Source organism: Chanos chanos, chromosome 12 (assembly GCF_902362185.1).
Source record: "Chanos chanos chromosome 12, fChaCha1.1, whole genome shotgun sequence".
In the NCBI taxonomy this organism is placed as follows: domain Eukaryota; kingdom Metazoa; phylum Chordata; class Actinopteri; order Gonorynchiformes; family Chanidae; genus Chanos; species Chanos chanos.
In genome coordinates this window covers 5,496,951-5,516,950 of record NC_044506.1, presented here as the reverse complement: position 1 = coordinate 5,516,950, position 20,000 = coordinate 5,496,951, and the positions used below count along the sequence as shown (strand labels likewise).

The 20,000-nt window shown below is 44.4% G+C and overlaps 1 protein-coding gene across 1 annotated transcript in view; it reads right to left on the bottom strand.

Moving 5' to 3' along the window:
- ptprua (protein tyrosine phosphatase receptor type Ua) overlaps positions 1 to 20,000 on the bottom strand; it is a 139,664-nt gene that overhangs the window by 15,686 nt on the left and 103,978 nt on the right. Inside the window, exons 17-23 of the mRNA XM_030789339.1 lie at positions 17,636 to 17,665; positions 16,931 to 17,088; positions 11,071 to 11,258; positions 6,723 to 6,795; positions 6,032 to 6,108; positions 4,490 to 4,507; positions 925 to 961 (exon numbers count right to left, since the gene is read on the bottom strand). Of these exons, the coding sequence (XP_030645199.1) occupies positions 925 to 961; positions 4,490 to 4,507; positions 6,032 to 6,108; positions 6,723 to 6,795; positions 11,071 to 11,258; positions 16,931 to 17,088; positions 17,636 to 17,665 (581 nt within the window). The remainder of the gene's footprint in view (positions 1 to 924; positions 962 to 4,489; positions 4,508 to 6,031; positions 6,109 to 6,722; positions 6,796 to 11,070; positions 11,259 to 16,930; positions 17,089 to 17,635; positions 17,666 to 20,000) is intronic.

Genomic DNA, 20,000 nt, shown 5'->3' with positions numbered 1-20,000 from the left:
CAACTTCTGCTGAGTAGACTCAACGACTCTCTGGTGTGTCTGTGTGTGTGTGTGTGTGGCAGCATTTTTTAATCATTCCCTACATGTTTTTTTGTTCGATCAACTCTATCATCCCACCAGTGCTAGTCAGGCTGACAGCTCACAGCTTCCAGGTCTGTGATTCATATTGAATGTGTTTTTTTCTTAATCATTATCATCATTATTTTAAGCACTGAACGAGTGAGGGGCCACAAAAGGCCTCCAGCTGTCAGGGTGGGGGGGGGGGGGGGGGGGGGGAGGGGGGCGTGGAGGGGGGGGTTGATGCGGCGGAAATGTGTCTACAGGGAGAGAGAGCATCTGTACGCGCGTCTCTGTGCGGCGTGTGAAAGTGCAGGTACGCCGCCCGCACCATTCCTACACCAAAGAGCCCCTTAAGAAACGCACAGACTGATCTCACAGCATCTGTCAAATGCAGCTTCATTTGGTCTTACAAAATACCACAAAATTTCTCCTCATTCTACATTTGGCATTTTGTTTGTGTGTGTGTGTGTGTGTGTGTGATTGTGTTTGTGTGTGATTGTGTGTGTGTGTGTGTGTGTGTGTGTGTGTGTGTGTGTTTGTGTGTGTGTATGTGTGTGAGATTGTGTTTGAGTGTGTGTGTATGTGTTGTACTGGGGATCAGGAGGGAGGTACATTTAGGTGGTAATTCTATAACCAGTGAGCGAAAGACATCAAACACCAGGGAGAATATTTACACATGAATAATTCAAACCCCTAATTCAACAGTCTTAAATGTGTTTCCACACGCAGACACATGCACACACACACACAGACACACACACACACACACTTATAAACGATTGCAGCATTATATACACATAGGGACAACCATACTGAAACAAACAGACTTTGTTTCAATAGCATCGCTGAAGCTTCAGCACTCACCTTGAGTGGCAATAAAGTGGTTTGACCGTTGGTAGCCCTGAGAGAGAGAGAGAGAGAGAGAGAGAGAGGAGAAGAGGGTGAGAGAGAGAGAGAAAGTGAGAGGAGAAGAGGGAGAGAGAGGGAGAAAGAGAGAGAGAGTTTTGACAGTTAACTTTCACAACAGCACTGTCATTTGCAGCAGCGTTAACCTCAGTTCAACCCACACAGCCTACATCCTCTCCCATAATTCCTCAGACAAATAAAAAACAAACACATCTCAACAACCCATCAAAACTAAACACCATCATATTCCACACAGCCCATTTTCCTCCTCTGCCACTGACTGTGTCCCCATAAACGCCACATACTCATTCCCTACACTTTTTTAAATGAGATACACAATCTGCTTGCACAAAAAAGTAAAATGTCTTTTTTTTTTTTTTTCTGCCTACATAATCATTAAAAAAACCCCTCACTGAATTACTGTTCCCAAAAGCAGAAACAGAAAGAAACTAGACTTAGTGTTTACATAATCAAACAACGACTCACTCAAATGTGGAGTTTCTGAAAGTCAATGAAAAGTTACCTGGAGCAAACTCAAAAAAAAACAACAAAAAAAAAACCCCACCAGTCCCTATCAGTCTAAGTGATACTAAAGCTATGAAAGCACTAGACGCTAAAATAAAAAAGCTCTTAAATTGAGTTTCGTAAACACTGAGATAATGAGCTGTCTGTATTTTGTGCTTTGCATAGCACACTGGCTTTGGCGTTCACCAGAGACGATTAAGTTTCTCGTTGGAGAGGTGGGGCGTCTGCTGGAACGCGTAAATAAATGCTGATTAAAGGTGTCACAGAAGCGCCCCGTTTGTTTGGTCTTTGGCTTCTTCTTCTTCTTCTTCTTTCTCTTTTTGGACTTTTCTCTAGCATTGCGGGAGACATGAAATTTAATTACTCGGTTTAAACTGTGTGTCAGGCTTATCTTGAGTTGGAGAATGTTAAAATGACTAAACAACCAGTCAAACACTCATTAAATATTCATACAACCTACATGAATTTTTATATATATATATATATATATATATATATATATATATATCATTCACATACCCTGTGACCTCATCACCTAGACAAACAGTAACCTTCTGATTTCGTTCTGCGATAACTTTATTGTCTTGGTGCGCTGTAATCTCAATTATCTCCCAGTCTTGGTACACAATAGCATTCTAATCTGGTTACTCAATAACCTTCTAATCTGGATACACAATAATCGAAGTAAAAGGAATAACTGCAATGCAGATGCGGAATAACTTTACAATCTAGAGACACCCAATAAACCACTAAGATAGCTACAGACTGTGTTATGGTCTATGCAGTCTTACACAGGGTTGTACTGAGGAGGGTTCTCTAGCATTCTGTTCACCTCCCTCTCTTTCTCGTTAACTCCATCCTCAGTCGTATGTGGACTGAGTAAAAATAAAGGAAAAATAAAAACAGTCTTCCCTCCTTCTCTCCCTCCCCTAGGCCTTCTGCAGCATGCCCTCAATACTCACCCCCCCCCCCCCCCCCCCCCCCCCCACCACCATCAACCCCATCAGCCATCCACCCACCCACCCACCCAAAAACCCAATCTCATTCCATTTCTCCCATGCCACACACATGACGGGAAAAGAGATGGATGATTCCCTGCCAAGCAAAGAGTGCAGTGACCCCCCACATTCCCATGAGCCCTTGCTGCGAAACACTCTGGAGGCTTCGCACCTTGCATGCCACTGAAACTATCGCCACGGTAACCCGAGAGCAGGAGCAAGGATGGGATGGCTGGAGGGTTGGAACGGCGTGACGAGCACGTGGAATGACTCTCAGAGCAAACGAAGATTAATAAAATGAAAAAATAAAGCAAATAAAATACATAAATCATTTTAGAATGATCGCATGTATCAGGGATAACAGAGCACCTGGAGCGGACATTTTAGGCAAAGTGTTCAAGTATCTGAAATATTAAAAAAAAAAAAAAAAAGATGGTATTTACAGTTAGCAGCTCTGCTCTTATCTAATGATTTTATTTGAATTGCCTGCAAAAAACTGGTATCCATGCATTAAAGATGTGCAGAAAACAGGAAAGACAGAGAGAGAGAGAGAGAGAGAGAGAGAGACAGAGAGAGAGAGACACACACACAGAGAGAGATAGAGAGAGAGAGAGAGAGAGAGACAGAGAGAGAGACAGAGAGAGAGAGAGAAATGCAGGACTGCAGGGATGTTTCTGTTCTACAGTACAGAGTTGGGGAGGTTTGTGTCCCTTGAAAGTGACTGACAGTGAGGTTTTTTTTTTTTTGTTTTTTTTGGTATCAGCCTACACCAGACCTCCATCTGCAGTCTACAACAGTTTAAAGAAGCGCTAAGCACAACACATTACTCCTGCTCAGTCTTCCTTAATACTAGGTTAATACGCTTTGAATGAATAATTAGCCGCTCAGACGAGAAAAAAAGAAAGACAGAGAAAAATAAACCTTCACCGAAGCTCTCTTTGCCTCAGTTTTACAGTTTTTTCCCCCCCTTCTGTTGCTTAGCCTCAGACGCACCAGATGAGATTTCAAAATCAAATTCAAACAATAAAATTAGGAGAGATTAGAAGAGGCGTGCGAAAGATGATGACACTCACAGCCAAAACAAAAACTCACAACCAAACACCCTTTCCCACCAAAATGTACAGGGAAATGCCTAGATTCACAGAATTCCTGCGATTCCACAATTTACAGTAACCCATCAAGGCCGGACGCAACAGCGGCGTGATCCCTTTTAAGACCAGGTGCCACGTTTGAGTGTTTCTCCCTTTAGAGCCAGGATGCTTTAGATGATGTCATCGCTCTCAAGACTCGTGACCGATGAAATGCATCGCGATTCGCTGAAATACACGTGGGGAAGGCGAAAATGCTTTGTTTGTTTGTTTGTTTGTTTTTATCAACGCTCTTAGCCCGTCTTAGCCTCTTAGCCTCTTAGCCTCCGCGCAGGACCAAAAAAACGTTTCTAAATGTGCGGCCTCAGACAGTGACGGTGGCTGATGACCTGAGCGAGGGGAGGAACCTTGATGCACCCCCCTCACTCAGGAAAACAAAACAAAGCATTTCGCGCTGAAAAAAAACAAACAAACAAACAAAGCATTTCGTCCTCCCCGCGTGTGTCGGTCACGGGTCTCAAAAGCGATGACATCATCTAAAACGCGTTCACGACGTATTTGGCTCTAAAGCGAGACGCACGCAAACCCGGTCTTAAAGGGATATACGCTCGAATGTCACATCCGGCCTTAGTGGGTTAAGAGAACTGAAATTCCCAGTGCTTTGGTCAAGGTGCCAGTGGACTGAACTCACTAACCACCTCTGTGGATTGGTGTGAACAAGGTGGCAAAAAAAGCTCACGTTACAAAGACAAGCAACGAAAAAAAAAAAAAAAACAGATATTGAAGCGTAGAACAAGTGGAGGACAGCAAAAAAGACACAAAGAGAGCAGACTACAGACGGAGGATAGGATGGAAATGAAAGAGAAAGAAAGCGAGAGAGAGAGAAAGAGAGGAGAGAAAAAGAGTACTTACTTCCCTGTTTATCCGAATCTAAGAGATGCAAAAGGTTAAAGGAAGGAAGGAAGAGGGCGAGGGCGGGGGGAGAGAAGAAAAAGAGAAAGAAGAGCGTAGAGAAGCTAATTAAAAGTGACAAGAAGAAGACAAAAAGGAGAGAAAAAAAAAAAGAATTCTGAAACTTTCATCTCACAGCAACATTATCAAAATAACAGGGAGAGGCCCAGCTCCACATGAAAGAAGCCAGAAACCGTTTATTAATAACCATCAATGTCTTGGGTTTTTTTTTTGTTTTTTGTTTTGTTTTGGCTTTGTTTTTATTTATTTATTTTTTTCTGTTCTGTGGCATCACTGCTCTGTAACGCAGCAGAAGAATGTTCTGAAGCAAATGTCAAAAATACAATTCAGAAAATGGTTTCTGATTCATTCCTGATTACCTCCATATTCCATGCTGCGACGGAAAGACTTCAGATGGTACTTTAGCGCAGGTATGATAATTGCCGTTTGGTTAGCACCACAAACAAATTTACATAAGAGGAGGTTTTTGTTTCAGGTGTAGCAACAGTATACTTGGCCATTTCGTGGAGGCAATTCTATGACCAAAACAAAACAACCTTTTCAAAGCTTTCAAAGTCCTCTGTTTCATTCACCGCACGTTCTAATGCAAGTCTTGATCCTTATCCATTTATAAGGTCTTATCCACTTTATGGCAGCTGGCAACACAAAAATGCTTTCCAATTCATACACGGTAAAAGAATGAGATTTTAACTCAACTTAAAATGAAAGGGTACATTACAACATTTAATTGAATAAACTCAACTTTGGGGCACAAAGGAGCCCAATGAAGTGAGCTGCCTCAGAAGAAAATATAACTTGTTTTGGTTTGTTTGTTTGTTTGTTGTTGGGAGTTTATAAAGTTCTTATGAATGAACAAAGCGTCTCTGAATGGCACAACATCAAAGTTCTCCCGTAAAGTTATTCATAAATCTCTGAAAGGTGGCAAGGCCTTCGGGGAAATCCATATGAAGGCCCGTGAGACGCTGACTGGGGGACTCAAACAGAGTTTTTTTTTTTTTTTATTCTCACCGCCTTTCGAACAGATCCTGAAGCGCGGTGGCGTATCAAGCCTGACCGGAGCTGAACGGAGCGGTTATCACGGCGACTAACGCGGTAAGAACACTGCGTACAGTCAGTCGCTGGGTTATCTCGCCGCGGCTTAGGGGATGGACCATTGTTGCTGAAACGGTGGAAACTCTAAGCCTTTTCAGAGAGCCCCCCCCCCCCCCCCCCCCCCCCCCCCGTCTCAGACGTGAGGCCGCGGCGGACCATGAAATCCCGGAGGGCCAATTCCTTTCCTCGCTCGCGCGCCCTCAGGGAGTTACGCGCTCTGCTCTTGCTGAGCTCTCTGTTCCCCTCCGCCCGAACCCGACCCCACCACATCACTCACAGGCGTAGCAACAGGTATAGCAACACACAACTAAAACTACACTGATACAAGCAAGGGAAGTTGGTTGAGAGAATTCGGTGGTTGGGGGGGAAGAGAACCTAAGAGGGACTTACGTCGATGTAGTTGGCGTTGACGTAGTCGGAGTTCGGGTCTGCGAGTAAGGAGTGTAGTTTGACGCGGTGACGATCGTCTGTTGGAATCATATGACAGGTCGAGAGGGAAAGAGTCAGTAAAGTTCACAGGAAAGACGTCGATTCTCAAAACAGAAGGACTGTGTTAATGTGAGAGCTAACAGCGACCCTCTGAGATCTGAGATCTTCTCCCATTCTCTCATTTCTAAGAGAAATATATCAAATCAATATATACTGAAGTTCTTTTTTTGTGTGTTTACGTTAATCAAAATTCATTCCAACACTACCATTTATTTTTAGAAGGGAAACGATTTCTTGTTTACTTTGGTCGAGACGCTTAAACATACAGATACAGTCATTAATCGTACTTCAGTATTGATTAAATATCTCAGAAAACACACACACACACACACACACACACACAAAAAAAAAAAAACACCCCAAAACAAAAGCAAGCAGCCGAATCTCTCGAGCACTAAAGCGGTGGTGGTATTGGTGAGAGAGTGTGTGGGCAGGGCATGGTGAGGAAGACTCGTGAACGGAATGGGGTGTTGGAGCTCAGACGTGCAGTTTGAGAATGGAATACGACGCGATGGAATACTGATGAATTTCACAGCGATGACTGCGGCTGAGCTGGGGTGGAAAAAAAAAAAAAAACCCAAAAAAAACTCACGACCGAGGAGGCTGTCATGTCTGCCCTTCATTTTGTCCTTCTTTTTGGTCACGTCCCAACCGTCGAAAAAACTCTAAAGAGAAGAAGAGAGAGAGAGAGAGAGAGAGAAATGAGGATTTTTCATTCTCTGAAGCATACATTATACACAAACACACACACACACAAACACACACGCATAGAATTTAAAGAATATAACATGTTTACATATATGAGAACCACTTCAGGTTAGACAGCCACAGTAACCATGTAATTACATGGTTATCAATAACTACATGTAGCAGTGTAGTGTCACTGTGTCACAGGTATTTTTGTTCCACTGCACTCCAGGCAGTACACGTAATAAAACGTTAATAACCAGTTACTGAGTATGTCTGCCATGTGACAGCAGGTACCTACAGAGCAGTAAGTACTAGGGACTACAGCGGTTGCGTAATTACATAGTTATTACTGATATATAGAGGGACCTATAGATATGAATATGTAAAAAGAGTGGCTGTTCCGTGACCCAGAGTATAACACATGCACTAACGCATGCACTAACACATGCACTAACGCATGCACTAACGCATGCACTCACACATGCACTCACACATGCACTCACACATGCACTAACGCATGCACTAGCACATGCACTTACTGTCTCTCAGGTCAGACAATGGAATAAGGGAGATTACTGATGGTGAACTGACATACACATATTATACATGCTACTGTAGCAGAAAATAAATGAATATGTATAGGACATTAGAGAGGCCTCCATAATATCTAATATCTCACAGTTTTGAAAAAAAAAATAGGACAGAAAGAGAGATTCAAACAGCACAACAGCTCAAACTGCCACAGGATAGCAAATCTAAAAGAAAAAAAAACAGTAACCCCCAGAGAACCGTGATGGATTCTCTCCATTCGTTTTTTTAGAACGTCTCCTGTGATTTGATTCTTGTCGTCAAATGTTGCAGGACAAGCCAGTGCCCCCCCCCCCCCGATACTGCTCCTTACGGACAACCTCGGACCACTACTCGACACATTTAAAATCTCTTCCTCTTCTAACACACCCGCTCCAGCTCATCAGGTAACCATGAAACCCCTTGACTAACTGTCGCAGGCGTTTTCGAGCGGGTTCGAGAGATTTCTCAGACGTGCAGTGCTGTGGGTCCCCAGGAGCATGATTCGTACCCCCCCCCCCCCCCCCCCCCCCTTAAATAACGAAGCTGCCACAGTTATTCCAGGCCGTGCCCGGAGGGGGTGGGACTCGTTCCGCGGTTTAAAGACAGGTGTCTGCTTATGTGAGGAACTACACTGAAAATACTGGGGACAGGGCATGTTGCGAACCGGAATAAAACCATCCAGTCTTCAGTTTATCCCTTTTTTTTCTCCTTTGGCCTTTTGCCCTCTTTTTCTTGGTTTGTATCTATGTCTCGTCAGCATATAACACAGTAAAGTCTCTTTTGGGTCTAATCCTGTTGCTTTGCTTTTCTTTGCCTAAGCTACTGCTGCAGCTCTGCCCTGGTATGTGGCTGCCATCCTCCGCAGGTAGGAACAGACAGAGAAATCTTCGCAAGAGAGAGAGGGAGAGAGAGAGAGAGAAAGACAGCTCTGGTTTCCTGTCCCGGGGGGGGGGGCTATGCTGCTTAAGGGCTGCACCTCATAGCCCCTGCCTTAGACTCCTGACCACCTCTCCACATCCCTCTCAAAAAACAGATGGAGCGAGGTGATGAGAGCCCACATCTGAATGAGAGCAAATGAGAGTAATGGGGGGGAAAGGGGGGGGGGGGGGGGGGGGGGGGGGCAAAAAAAAGAGTGGCAAGAGTCACGTCTCCCGCTCGTCCATTAAGTCGAGCGTCTGCATGCCCTCCTTCTGAAACCGTTCTGTGGGGAGCGATGTGTCTGAGTCTTAATTCCTAACTGGCCTCGAATGCTGATGCCCACTGAGGGTGGAGGGGCAGGAGGGGGTGGGGGGGGATGTATCTGCGAGGGCACACCTGAGGCATCCGGGGGGGGGGGGGGGGGGATCTGGACAGGCATACTGATGAGGGATTACACGTGGGCCTGAGACTCGGCCAGGTAATGCACCTCCTAATCCAGCCTCCGGAGCAAACCTTTCACGCTGCTGCACTTTCTCTCTCCCCCTCGCCCGCTCCTTCACACTTATCCTCTCTATCTCTTTTCATTTTAACTCCATCATTTTCTCTCTCTCTCTCTCTCTCTCACACACACACACACACACACACTCTCTCTCTCTGCCTGGCTCTCTTTGTCTCCATAACCTAAAGAATCCTCTTGTCCTTGTTCCCTACACTTGTTCTTTTTCTTTTCCCTCAGGCCTTGAACTTCTACTTTCTTCTGTGTTCCCTTTAGGAGCGCCCCCCCCCCACCCCAATCTCCATCTTTCTCTCTATTTCTCTCTCTGTCTCTCTCTCTGTCTCTTTCTCTCTTTCCCCATCTGTCTTGAGATACTGAAAGTGAAGAACACCTTAGCCTCAGCTGGCACTCAGCATGACATTTTCATTTCATTCGTTCCATTCTTTCATCCCTCCTGCATCAAATCACACAATCAATATCCCCTTCTTCCCCTCCTCTCCTCTCCTCCTCTCCTCTCTTCCCCTCCTCTCTTCTCCTCCTCTCTGAATCCTCCAGGCGTGCAGGCTCCCAGCTCTTAACTCAACTCCACAGAGACGCAGGCCGGCGGAGGAATCTTCAGTCAAATGAAAACAGCACGTGCAGGATCCAGGCTCTTCCGTCTGAGACGGGGAGGGTCTGAACCGCAGAGGTTAAAGCTCGGTTAAAGCCGCGGCCTGTCTTACGAGCGTACGGATTTTGAAAAGCGCATTTTTCTCGTCTGAAAAAATAGATATGTTTCGGCTCGTAGAATGAGCGTTGGCATCAGACACCGGAACGCGACAGAAAAGAAACGACGACTAAACGCTCGCCGCTCACAGGAAATACGTCCGAGTTCGTTTCCATCGCAGGAAATGAAACACCCACTTAGGTGTTACACAAATTATAAGCATCCTTCATAATTAAAAAAAAAAAACAAAAAAAAAAACCCCACAAAAGTACCACAATTACATTTCAAGCAGAAAATTCTGCATAGGACACATCTGGACTTGGAAGCAGTAGCAGCATATGTGGTTAGAACCTCCGACTCACATTGATAGAATTTGTCTGGGGAAAATAAATAAATAAAAATAAATAAACAAACAAATACGCAAATAACTAAGAATAAATAAATAAATAAATAATCGTGATTGTTCCCAGCATGCCGTGCAGAGGTCTGATCAATGGTCAGTGTGGTCTTTTTTATTTTTTCCGCTGTGGGGGACAGGACTTATGAAGCTTGACAGTTGTCCCCCCCACTGACGGCTGTCATCCTGTTTTCCCTCAGCCGGTGACACTTTCCGAGTCGGAGCACGGGAAAATGACCTGTACATTGATTTCGGAAGGAGAATTTTCTGTGTGCCCCAAGGGCGCGGCTTAATGAATCGAAAAGCAAATCTGTATTCCGTGGGGAGATTTGAGTAAAAGAAAGTCGAGGAGAAAAAAAAAAAAGACAGAAGAAAAGAAACAACTCGCAACAAGAGGGGAGGGTGTCCTTAATAGATCTCCTAAAACACAGAGTTAGAAAAAAAAAAAAAAAGGAAAAAGATATAAACGCTATCCTGCAAAACTTTTATTAGTGAACTGCTATGGAAAGCATTTGTAATGTTAGAGATGATAGAGAATGAAAGAAAATGTGGATTTATCTGCTTGAATGCTCTTACTCCTATTCAAAAAAAGAAAGAAAGAAAGAAAGAAAGGGAAAAAGAAAGAAAGAAAAAAAAAAGAAAAGAATTTACTGTTAGAAGAACTGCACTGAGAGCAAAGAGCCATTAAACATGTATTAGAGGGAAATGAGGTGCTACATTATTACAACTGAAGTCGACAAGTATTTGTATATTTTGGATGAGTTATAATGTATTTCGTACATTTTGGATGAGTTATAATGTATTTTCAGTTGCGTTTCCGCACAGCATCTCAAATGCATTTGTATTTCATGAGAGACTTTCGAGATCGATTTCAATCAGTCCCACTGCGAGTATGACAAACACACAAAAGAAAGCCCTCAGGCGACTTCTCAGACGCGTTCTCCGAAACCTAAAAACGCATTACCTCCGAAAACTTAGGTCCTTAAGTTTCGACCAGATGGGTACCCTCTCAGTTTATTTCTAGAACATTCTGAGTTAAACCAGGGCCTGACCGTACACTTGACGCACGGTCTCTCATAGCACCAGCACCCCTTTCATCCATCCATCCATCCATCCATCCATCCATCCATCCATCCATCTTTCCATCTCCATCTTTCTCTCACCTCGTACTCCTGTTTGAAGCCGTAGCACTCGGAGGTCTTCATCTGGTTGATGTGCTGCAGGAGGTCGGCCACACGCACGGCAGGGTGCAGCTGACCCGTGTGGTACGGGGAGCTTTTTCTACGACAGAGACGACGCGGTGAGCTGCCCAACAAACTGCTGGATTCGTTCACAGAGCTCCGCTGGTCATCTGCACAGACAGAGATACACACAGACAGAATGGTGTCCGGTGAGATGCGGTAGAACTCGCGTATTGATATTACTGTCACTGTACTGGCATACGTTTTATCACTGTTGTGATGGATATTGTAGCGTTGTGATATGGTATGGTATGGTATGGTATGGTATGGTATGGTATGGTATGGTATGGTAGGATACTACAGGTTACTGTACACTGCTGTGATGGATATTGTAGTGTAGTGTTGTGATATGGTATGGTATGGTATGGTATGGTATGGTATGGTATGGTATGGTAGGATACTATAGGTTACTGTACACTGCTGTGATGGATATTGTAGTGTAGTGTTGTGATGGATATTGTAGTGTAGTGTTGTGATAGGTATGGTATGGTATGGTAGGATACTACAGGTAACTGTACACTGCTGTGATGGATATTGTAGTGTAGTGTTGTGATGGATATTGTAGTGTAGTGATGTGATTGGTATGGTATGGTATGGTATGGTAGGATACTACAGGTTACTGGGATGTGTCAGTGGTATGTGTTGTATGTAGGGTGACCAGACGTCCCATTTTTCCTGGGACAGTCCCGTTTTTCAGTGCTTTTTTTTTGTGTCCCGAATTATTCTAATAAAATCGTGTTTTGTGCTGTATTTCCAGGTTCAAACATCTTTATTTTAATAACGGGCTCAGCTTACACGGCCAAGGTGCAGCCCCAGTCACACGAGAACATCATGTCAACAATCAAGGGAACCGATCACAACCAATAAAATCACACCAGATTACACTTAAAGTACACCAATTCAATACATTATCCACTCCCCTACCAAAAGACCTATGCTTAGCGAAGTGATCGAGTGTGTAAGAACGAGTATGGTTTAGTATCTTGGACTAAAGAAACCTGGAGAAAAATGTCAAAGAAACGCGTTTGTACATTGAACGAGGATCTTCAAAAAGAACTGAAATTTTTGAAAAAGGAGTCAGAGTCAAAGCCTGGTGGGGTGAGGTGTGAGATTTGTGGGGCTGGCTTTTCCGTTTCCCATGGCGGCCGAACTGACATCACACAGCATGTGCACACACAAAAAAAAAGCATCTGGATGCTAGAAGACGTGAGTGTGGCACACCGAGTGCAAGCGACTTTTTTGTGAGGCCCAAAGTCCCAAAGACGACAGAGTGCACTCAAGTGAAGGACTTTTTGCATACCGTTCCGTTGTGCACGGGCATAGTTTTCGACTGGCTGACTGCACTGCGAAACTGATAAAGAAAATATATGATCCGATATGATTTCCTCTGCCCGCACCATATCTGAGACCATTATATGCAACGTACTTGCTCCTTTATCAGAAGAAGAACTTCAGTGTGATTTAGAAAGATGTTCATTTGTCATATTGACTATTGATGCATCCAGTCATAAATATATAAAATTGCTGCCTGTACTTGTGCGTTATTTTAATCCACAAGGCCGGTAAAGGTCAAGCTAATTGAATTTGCGTCTTTGCCGGGGCGAGACATCTGAGTCACAAACAGACTGTATTTCCAACATCATTAAAAATTATCGCCTGGATCAAAATCTAATTGCACTGTGTGCCAACAACACTAACACAAACTTTGGAGGGTGGCAAGGAGGCTGTCAAGGGTAATACCCGGAGAAAGCTACAGTTGAAGCTAGGAAGGGAGATTTTGGAGAATAGAGTAGCTGAAAGACTTTTGTGATTTTGTGCATCTGGACGACCAGAAATTACTACAGCACGGTAACACACGTTTCCTCCCTTCGGTCCGGCCCTTGAAAGAATGCTTCACCTTTTTTCGATGGTCTACGTGCATACTTTCTTTCTCAAGAAAAATGCCCAAAGTTTCTAAGAGATCTTTTCAGCCACCCCTGCACTAAACTTTGGATTGGCTTCGCATTTAAGTAAACTGCCACTTTTAAATGTGCGATTGAGATGGTACAGCAAGACTACATATCTGCCATAGAGGTGGCTTTGCACGTTCATAACCTGAGAAATGTCTTACAATTCCAGGCTGAAGGAACCATTCGTTCCCACTGACATTAAAAAGCAGTTTGGTTGCCCTGGTTGAAGCAGGTGACATACAAGCTGACGATTTCTTCTGTGCAGTGAGAAACTTTTATTCAGCATCAGTGGAGTGCCTGCAAAATTGGAGCCGCTCATTAGAGAACACAGAACGACTTCAGTGGGCCCTACTGAAAAGCGTCCCAGAGTGGAGTGACATTCAGAGCAGTCTCGCCAATTTCCACTCCGGAATCCTTGCTCTCACTTCAACTGACGAAACTGCGTTCTTTGATGAATGGGTTTGTGCGGAAAACATCGTGTCTCCTCGCATCACTGAGTGGAACCTGAACAAGACGACCGTGCCTGAGCGATGGACAGACGTTTTTCGTGAGTTGGAGAGCAAGACGGTCAACTTCGCAGTCTCATCCAAAGTTGTGGAGTTCGTTTTGAGCCTGTCTGGAACATCTGCATCCGTGGAGCGTGTGTTCTCGTTAATGAACGCAACATGGACACCGGAGAAATCACAACTAAGTGTAACCGGTGTGAAGGCAATGCTTACCGTGTGACTAGACTTTGGACTGGATTGCTCAGCGTTTTACAAAAAGCTCTTGAAAGACAAACGCACACTGAAGAAAACTGCTGGAAGCGAAAAGTACAAGGGGACAATCTCAGATGCTGATGCAGTCTCGGCCTCTAGTTCTCGTCATTGATCGGTACTTACGTAAGGACTAACGCTTTTCCAATGTGTGTGTGGGGGGGGGGGGGGGGTATGGTGGAGTGAGGGCTGTCCCGTTTTTCACACGGAGAAATCTGGTCACCGTAGTTGGATGATATAGAACATATGTGTGAATTATGTATTTGCATATGCTATAGTGTGATATAGTATTGTGTTGAATGCGGTCCAACCTGACATCACAAAAAAAGACACCAAATTTTGATATCTGGAAAAACCTCAGTAATTAACATATAAGTTATGAGATCTTGGCTCTGTAATTCAACAACAATGACATTAAAATGGCCATGTGAAAATCACAAAGCTAAAGTCCCTAACCCAAACCATAATCCTAAACTTTGGTATCAAAAGCTTTGATTAATATTCATATTTTGTGGCATTTTCTGAGTGAAATCTAAAAACTAAAGTGAGAACCAAGAAAAAAAAAGAAAGTTCAGCTGCCTACGGAGGAAGGATGGAGGATTGAAGGAAGACTTGGAAACATGCCAAATATTTACGCTTCCCCCACAAAATCTGTCGAATATCGACATTCGTCCAAATGTCAATATGTGACGTCTTTTTCACGAGACCATGAAAACACCATTGCGCAGGTTGGTTCAGTACACCCCAGGTACAATACGGTGTTGTGTAATTATGGTACGACTTGGTATGTCCCCAGGTCTTTTCTGTGTGGACTGTTTGCATGTTCTCCCTGTGTCTGCATGGGTCTCCTCCGGGTTATCCGTTTTCCTCCCACCACAAAGACATGCATGTTAGGATTAGTACTCCTGTCAGCGACCTTGACCAAGGCACTGGCAAAAAGACCTGGAGTTGGTCTCCGGGCGCCGGGGGTGGCGGCTGCCCACTGCTCCTAGCTCATAGTGTGTGTGTTGCTCACTGGTGTTAGGATGGGTTAAATGCAGAGGCTACATTTCATTGCTCAGTGAGTGTGTGACAAATAAACTTCTTCTTCTTCTTCTTCTTCTTCTTCTTCTTCTATGTAGCATGGCTGGTTAAGGTATTGGTACAAGGTCCTGGGATGCCATACAGAACTGCATGAATACTGCTGTAATTTTTTTTTTTTTTCAGCCGGATGTTCAACATCTACAACAGGAGAGAATAAGAAAGGAAACTGCTGTGTGCATTAGCAGAAATGACACGTATGTCAAACCTTAGCTAATTAGAGCCAACCTAACCGCACAATGCATTCAGACAAAAAAAAAGAGAAAAAAAAACCAAAAACAACGCAGCGGGGGCCTTTACAAAAATAAATACAGAAGTAATATTCATATGTCTGTTACAAACCACAAATACATTTAAAAAGAAAAGAAAAAAAAAAAGCTAAGGGGGGGGGGTTTTAATAACTAACTAAATCTCTAAAAATCATTTGAGATAATGTTTTAGAATTGGCCAAAAATATTTTAATGGAATCGCTCAGCCTTAACCGATGAATAATTAAATTAAACAAACAAAAAAAAAAGTTAGGTCCTCATGGCTCTTCTCTCTTCTCTCCCGCGTATAAACAGCTGAGGTTAGCTGACATGTTAGCACTTGCTAGGGTAGCGCAATGCTAAAATATTCATAAGAAACGGGAAAATCAGTTTTTTGGGGGGTTTTTTGCCAAGATTTAAAAACTTAAAGAGTACAGCACAGACACACAGTGAATCATTAAATCAAGAAGGAGAACTTTAACAAAGAGAATGGTATATTAAAAATGTAAGGGCGCAAACATTAAATTACATAACAGCGCTTACGGCGTTGTAGACACCAAGTGTAGTTTTTACTTAGTATGTGCTACTCAACACATTTTTGTAAGATGTATTTGGGTTATTTTTCTATCCATTAGTTACGTAAGTATACATTTATATAAATATATACTTTTTAAAAAAAATGCATTCGGATTGTAGCAGTCAAGGCTCCAGGTCAAGTTTACATCTGTGTCTGCCCACACAGCAAACTGCAGCAGAGGCTGCCAAAAGCAGGGTTCTGAAAGAAACACTTTTAAAATCAGGGAGGGAGGACACTCAGTGATTGGCAGCTTATGGCACTGAAATGGAGGCAGCCCACTTTTCATTAGATAGCACGGAGAAGGTCAGGCAGAACAGATGGGAAAAGGAAAACAACAGAACACGTCGATAAGCTTCTGTTCGTGAGTGGGAAAAGCTGCCACTCGGGGAAGAACGGGGATTAAATGGCCGCCTTCAGTGAGCTTTGGTTTTTGTGTGTGAGTGAGGGAGTGAGTCTGTGGGTGAAAGAGTGAATGAGTGTGTTAGAGAGGGAAGAAGAGTGTGTGTGTGTGTGTGTGTGTGTGTGTTTGGAGGGAAGGGGGGAGCGAGTGAGTGCATGTATGTGTGTGTGTTTGTTTGTGCGTGCGTGCGTGTGTGTGTGAGCAAGAGAGAGTGGGTGAGTGAGTCATTGAGAGAGAGGAGAGAGAGGGAGAGTGAAAGGGTTTCTTTTCAGTTCTGCAGTTGTGGTAATTTGCATAAAGGTTCAGCTAAGCTGCACCTGTGCATCAATGAACTGGCACGTTTTACAGAATGACTCCATTGTGCACATGTCTGTGCATCTGTGTGTGTGTGTGCGTGTGTGTATGTGTGCTGTGTATGCGTGTGCGTGTGTGTGTGTGTGCGTGTGTGTACGTGTGCTGTGTATGCGTGTGTGTGTGTGTGTGTGTGAGTGTCTGTGTGGGCGTGTGTGTGTGTGCGCGTGTGTGTGTGTGTGTGTGTGTGCGTGTGCGCATGTGTGTGTACGTGTGCTGTGTATGCGTGCGTGTGTGTTTGTGTGTATGCGTGTGTGTGTGTGTGTGTGTGTGTACATGTGTGTATGTGTGCGCGTGTGTACATGTGCTGTGTATGCGTGTGTGTGTGTGTGTGTGTGTGTGGCCGTGTGTGTGTGTGTGTGTGTGCGTGTGTACATGTGTGTATGTGTGCGCGTGTGTATGAGTGTGTGTGGCTGGCTTACTGCGGGCACTGCAGTTATGTGTGTCCATAAAGGTGTGCGTGGTGCGCTCATCCTGCTGAAGTGTACTCTGCTCCGTGGCACTGCAGTCCAGAGACCCCAGCTTCCGTGTCTTCTCCTGACGGTACATCATCGCTGCCTTATTCATATTCACCTTCTTCCTACTGTAAAGACAGAGAGAGAGAGAGAGAAAGAGAGACAGAGAGAGGGAGACAGAAAGGGGGGGGGGATAGAGAGAGAGAGAGAACAGGGAATGGAGGAAGGAAAGAGAGAGAGAGAGAGAGAGAGAGAGAGAGAAAAGGTAGGGAATTTGAGTGAGATAAGCAGAGAGAGAGAGAGATAAAGAAAATAGGAGTGGGAGGGGTTTGTGGAGACATGGACCATTATAATTAATGGGAAATAAACTGACAAAAATTGAAAATAGGAGGAGGCAAAGAGAGATGGAGTGACCAGACGGAGAGAGAGAGAGAGAGAGAGAGAGAGAGAGAGAGAGAGAGTGAGAGAAAGAGAGAGAGAGAGAGAGAGAGAGGATAATGAATGAAGTGGAGATGGCATTGCTAATCTCCAGGTTGAGCTAAGGTTGAAAGGTTGACCTAGACAGAGGAGAGCAGCCAGCCAATGAGAGTAGAGAGTGGAAGGTGGAGGTATGGGGGGGGGGGGGGGGGGGGAGGGGGTTGGGTGCCCTCAGAGGAGAGGAAGGTCACTCACGGATAGTAAGGGTAAGAATAGAAGTCCCTCCTGGGGAGCGTGGGAAAAGACAAGCAGAACAGAGAGATAAAGAGAGGGAGAGACAGGTAGAATGAAGGGGAAAGACAGGTAGAATGAGAGAGAGGGAGAGACAGGTAGAATGAGAGAGAGAGAGAGAGAGAGAGAGAGAGAATGCTATTTTAAGAGATGGCTTCCAGGAGAGGCAAGAAAAAATGTTCACTGCTCTGATGCTGAGATTCTAGTCAACAACCCAAGCAGATGCCACATGGATCTGAACGCAAATCCAAACCCAGATTGGGACAAACCATCTCCCACATGGAGGAGAGAACGTAATCACAGAGTGAGGGGTATACTGACCATTAGTAGATCTGTAACCATGAAACTGCTTTCAAAGACACAGTGTGGTTTAATATTGCATTGCACATAATATATGAATATAGAATATAGAAGAATATATGTACCCAAATTACTAAGAGCCTTATGTCTACTTTCTTATGTAATAACTTCCCCATTATATTATAACTACTCTTTAGTTACAAGTGCTTACACTGCACTGTCTTGTGTAGTTGCTAGGGGCGTTGAAACCAAATTCATGATTTGGTATATTGTGCAGTTTCGGGAGGGTCATGGTTTGCTAAATACCATAGTCAGAATGTTTTTGCTACTGCAGGGATGGGGAAAAAAAGCAATGTCAAAGGTGAACTGGAATGAGCTGCCGGGGAAAGGATTTTTAAAATTGTGTTGTGTGATGGGCGGCCACGGTGGTGCAGTGGGTAGCGCTGTCGCCTCACAGCGAGAAGGTCCCGGGTTCGATTCCAGGGCGTTTGCATGTTCTCCCCAGAGTCTGTGTGGGTTTCCTCCCACAGTCCAGAAACATGGAGATGCTAAATTGCCCCAATGAATGTGTGTGTGTCTGGCCTGTGATGGACTGGTGACCTGTCCAGGGTGTTTCACTGCTTTTCGCCCTATGAGTGCTGGGATAGGCTCCAGCACCCCCCCTATCCTGATTAGGATAAGCGGCTGTGAGAGTGAGAGTGTTGTGTGATGAGAAAGTATATCGGAGTTTTACAGCAACCGGGGGCTCCAGCTGTGTGCTTTGTCATTCTCAACTGTTCATGGGAAATTACATCACAACCAGTGTGTAGCGTTATACAGTGCTATACACTACATTACCCACTGTCCATTGGGAAATGATTTCTCATCATGTACAGTATGAGGACAGAGAATTACATCTTCACGATGAACCTATCCTTCAAAAGCACATAAACATATTTGTCATGGTCATTTTTCTAAGACAGTGGGCGTGATGTAAAAAGAAACCTTTGGATCTCATGATTTTCAAGTAACTGAACAGATCACGGGGCGGCACGGTGGCGCAGTGGGTAGCGCTGTTGCCTCACAGCAAGAAGGTTTCGGGTTCGGTTCCTGGCTGGGTGCTCAGGGTCCTTTCTGTGTGGAGTTTGCATGTTCTCCCCGTGTCTGCGTGGGTTTCCTCCGGGAGCTCCGGTTTCCTCCCACAGTCCAAAGACATGCAGGTTAGGTGAATTGGAGACACTAAATTGCCCTTAGGTATGAATGTGAGTGTGTTTGTCTGTGTGTCTGTCCTGCGATGGACTGGCGACCTGTCCAGGGTGTTTCCCCGCCTTTCGCCCTATGTGCGCTGGGATAGGCTCCAGCACCCCCCGCGACCCTAATCAGGATAAGCGGTTTAGATAATGAGTGAGTGAGAGTGAACAGATCACAGTGTGTGTGTGTGTGTATTAGTATTAGTACCAGGGGTGTGTGTGTGTGTTAGTATTAGTACCAGGTGTGTGTGTGTGAGAGAGAGAGAGAGACAGAGACACACACACACACAAAGAGAGCGGCCGTGGAGCTGTGCTTCACTGACCACTGATTTTATTTTCAGATAGAGGAGGGGAAACAGCACAGAACACTGGTCTATTTCTAGATGAAACGCATTAAGAGTCAGTCTGAGGAAAGGAGCTGTATTCTAACAGGGTTTTTTTTCCCATTTAGATTCACAGACACTAACAGCCAATATTCCTTATCTGTACACCATGTTAATGTTAGTCAAATACTAAAGAACAATATTCCCACAAACACACACACACACAAATCCATACACACAAGAGAGCAAAAAGCCCCAACAATCTCATCCACACAAACACACACACACGCACACACACGCACACATGCACGCACGCACAGGGGAAAAACACGCACACACAGAGGAAGAACAGGTACCACCAACCTAAAACCTAAACCTCAGTTTTTACTCAACTTCTGTACAAGATATCTTCAGAAAACAGCTCTGCTCACAACCTGAGTGAACTTAAAAAGGCTCTGAAGAGCTTTTCAAGTACAA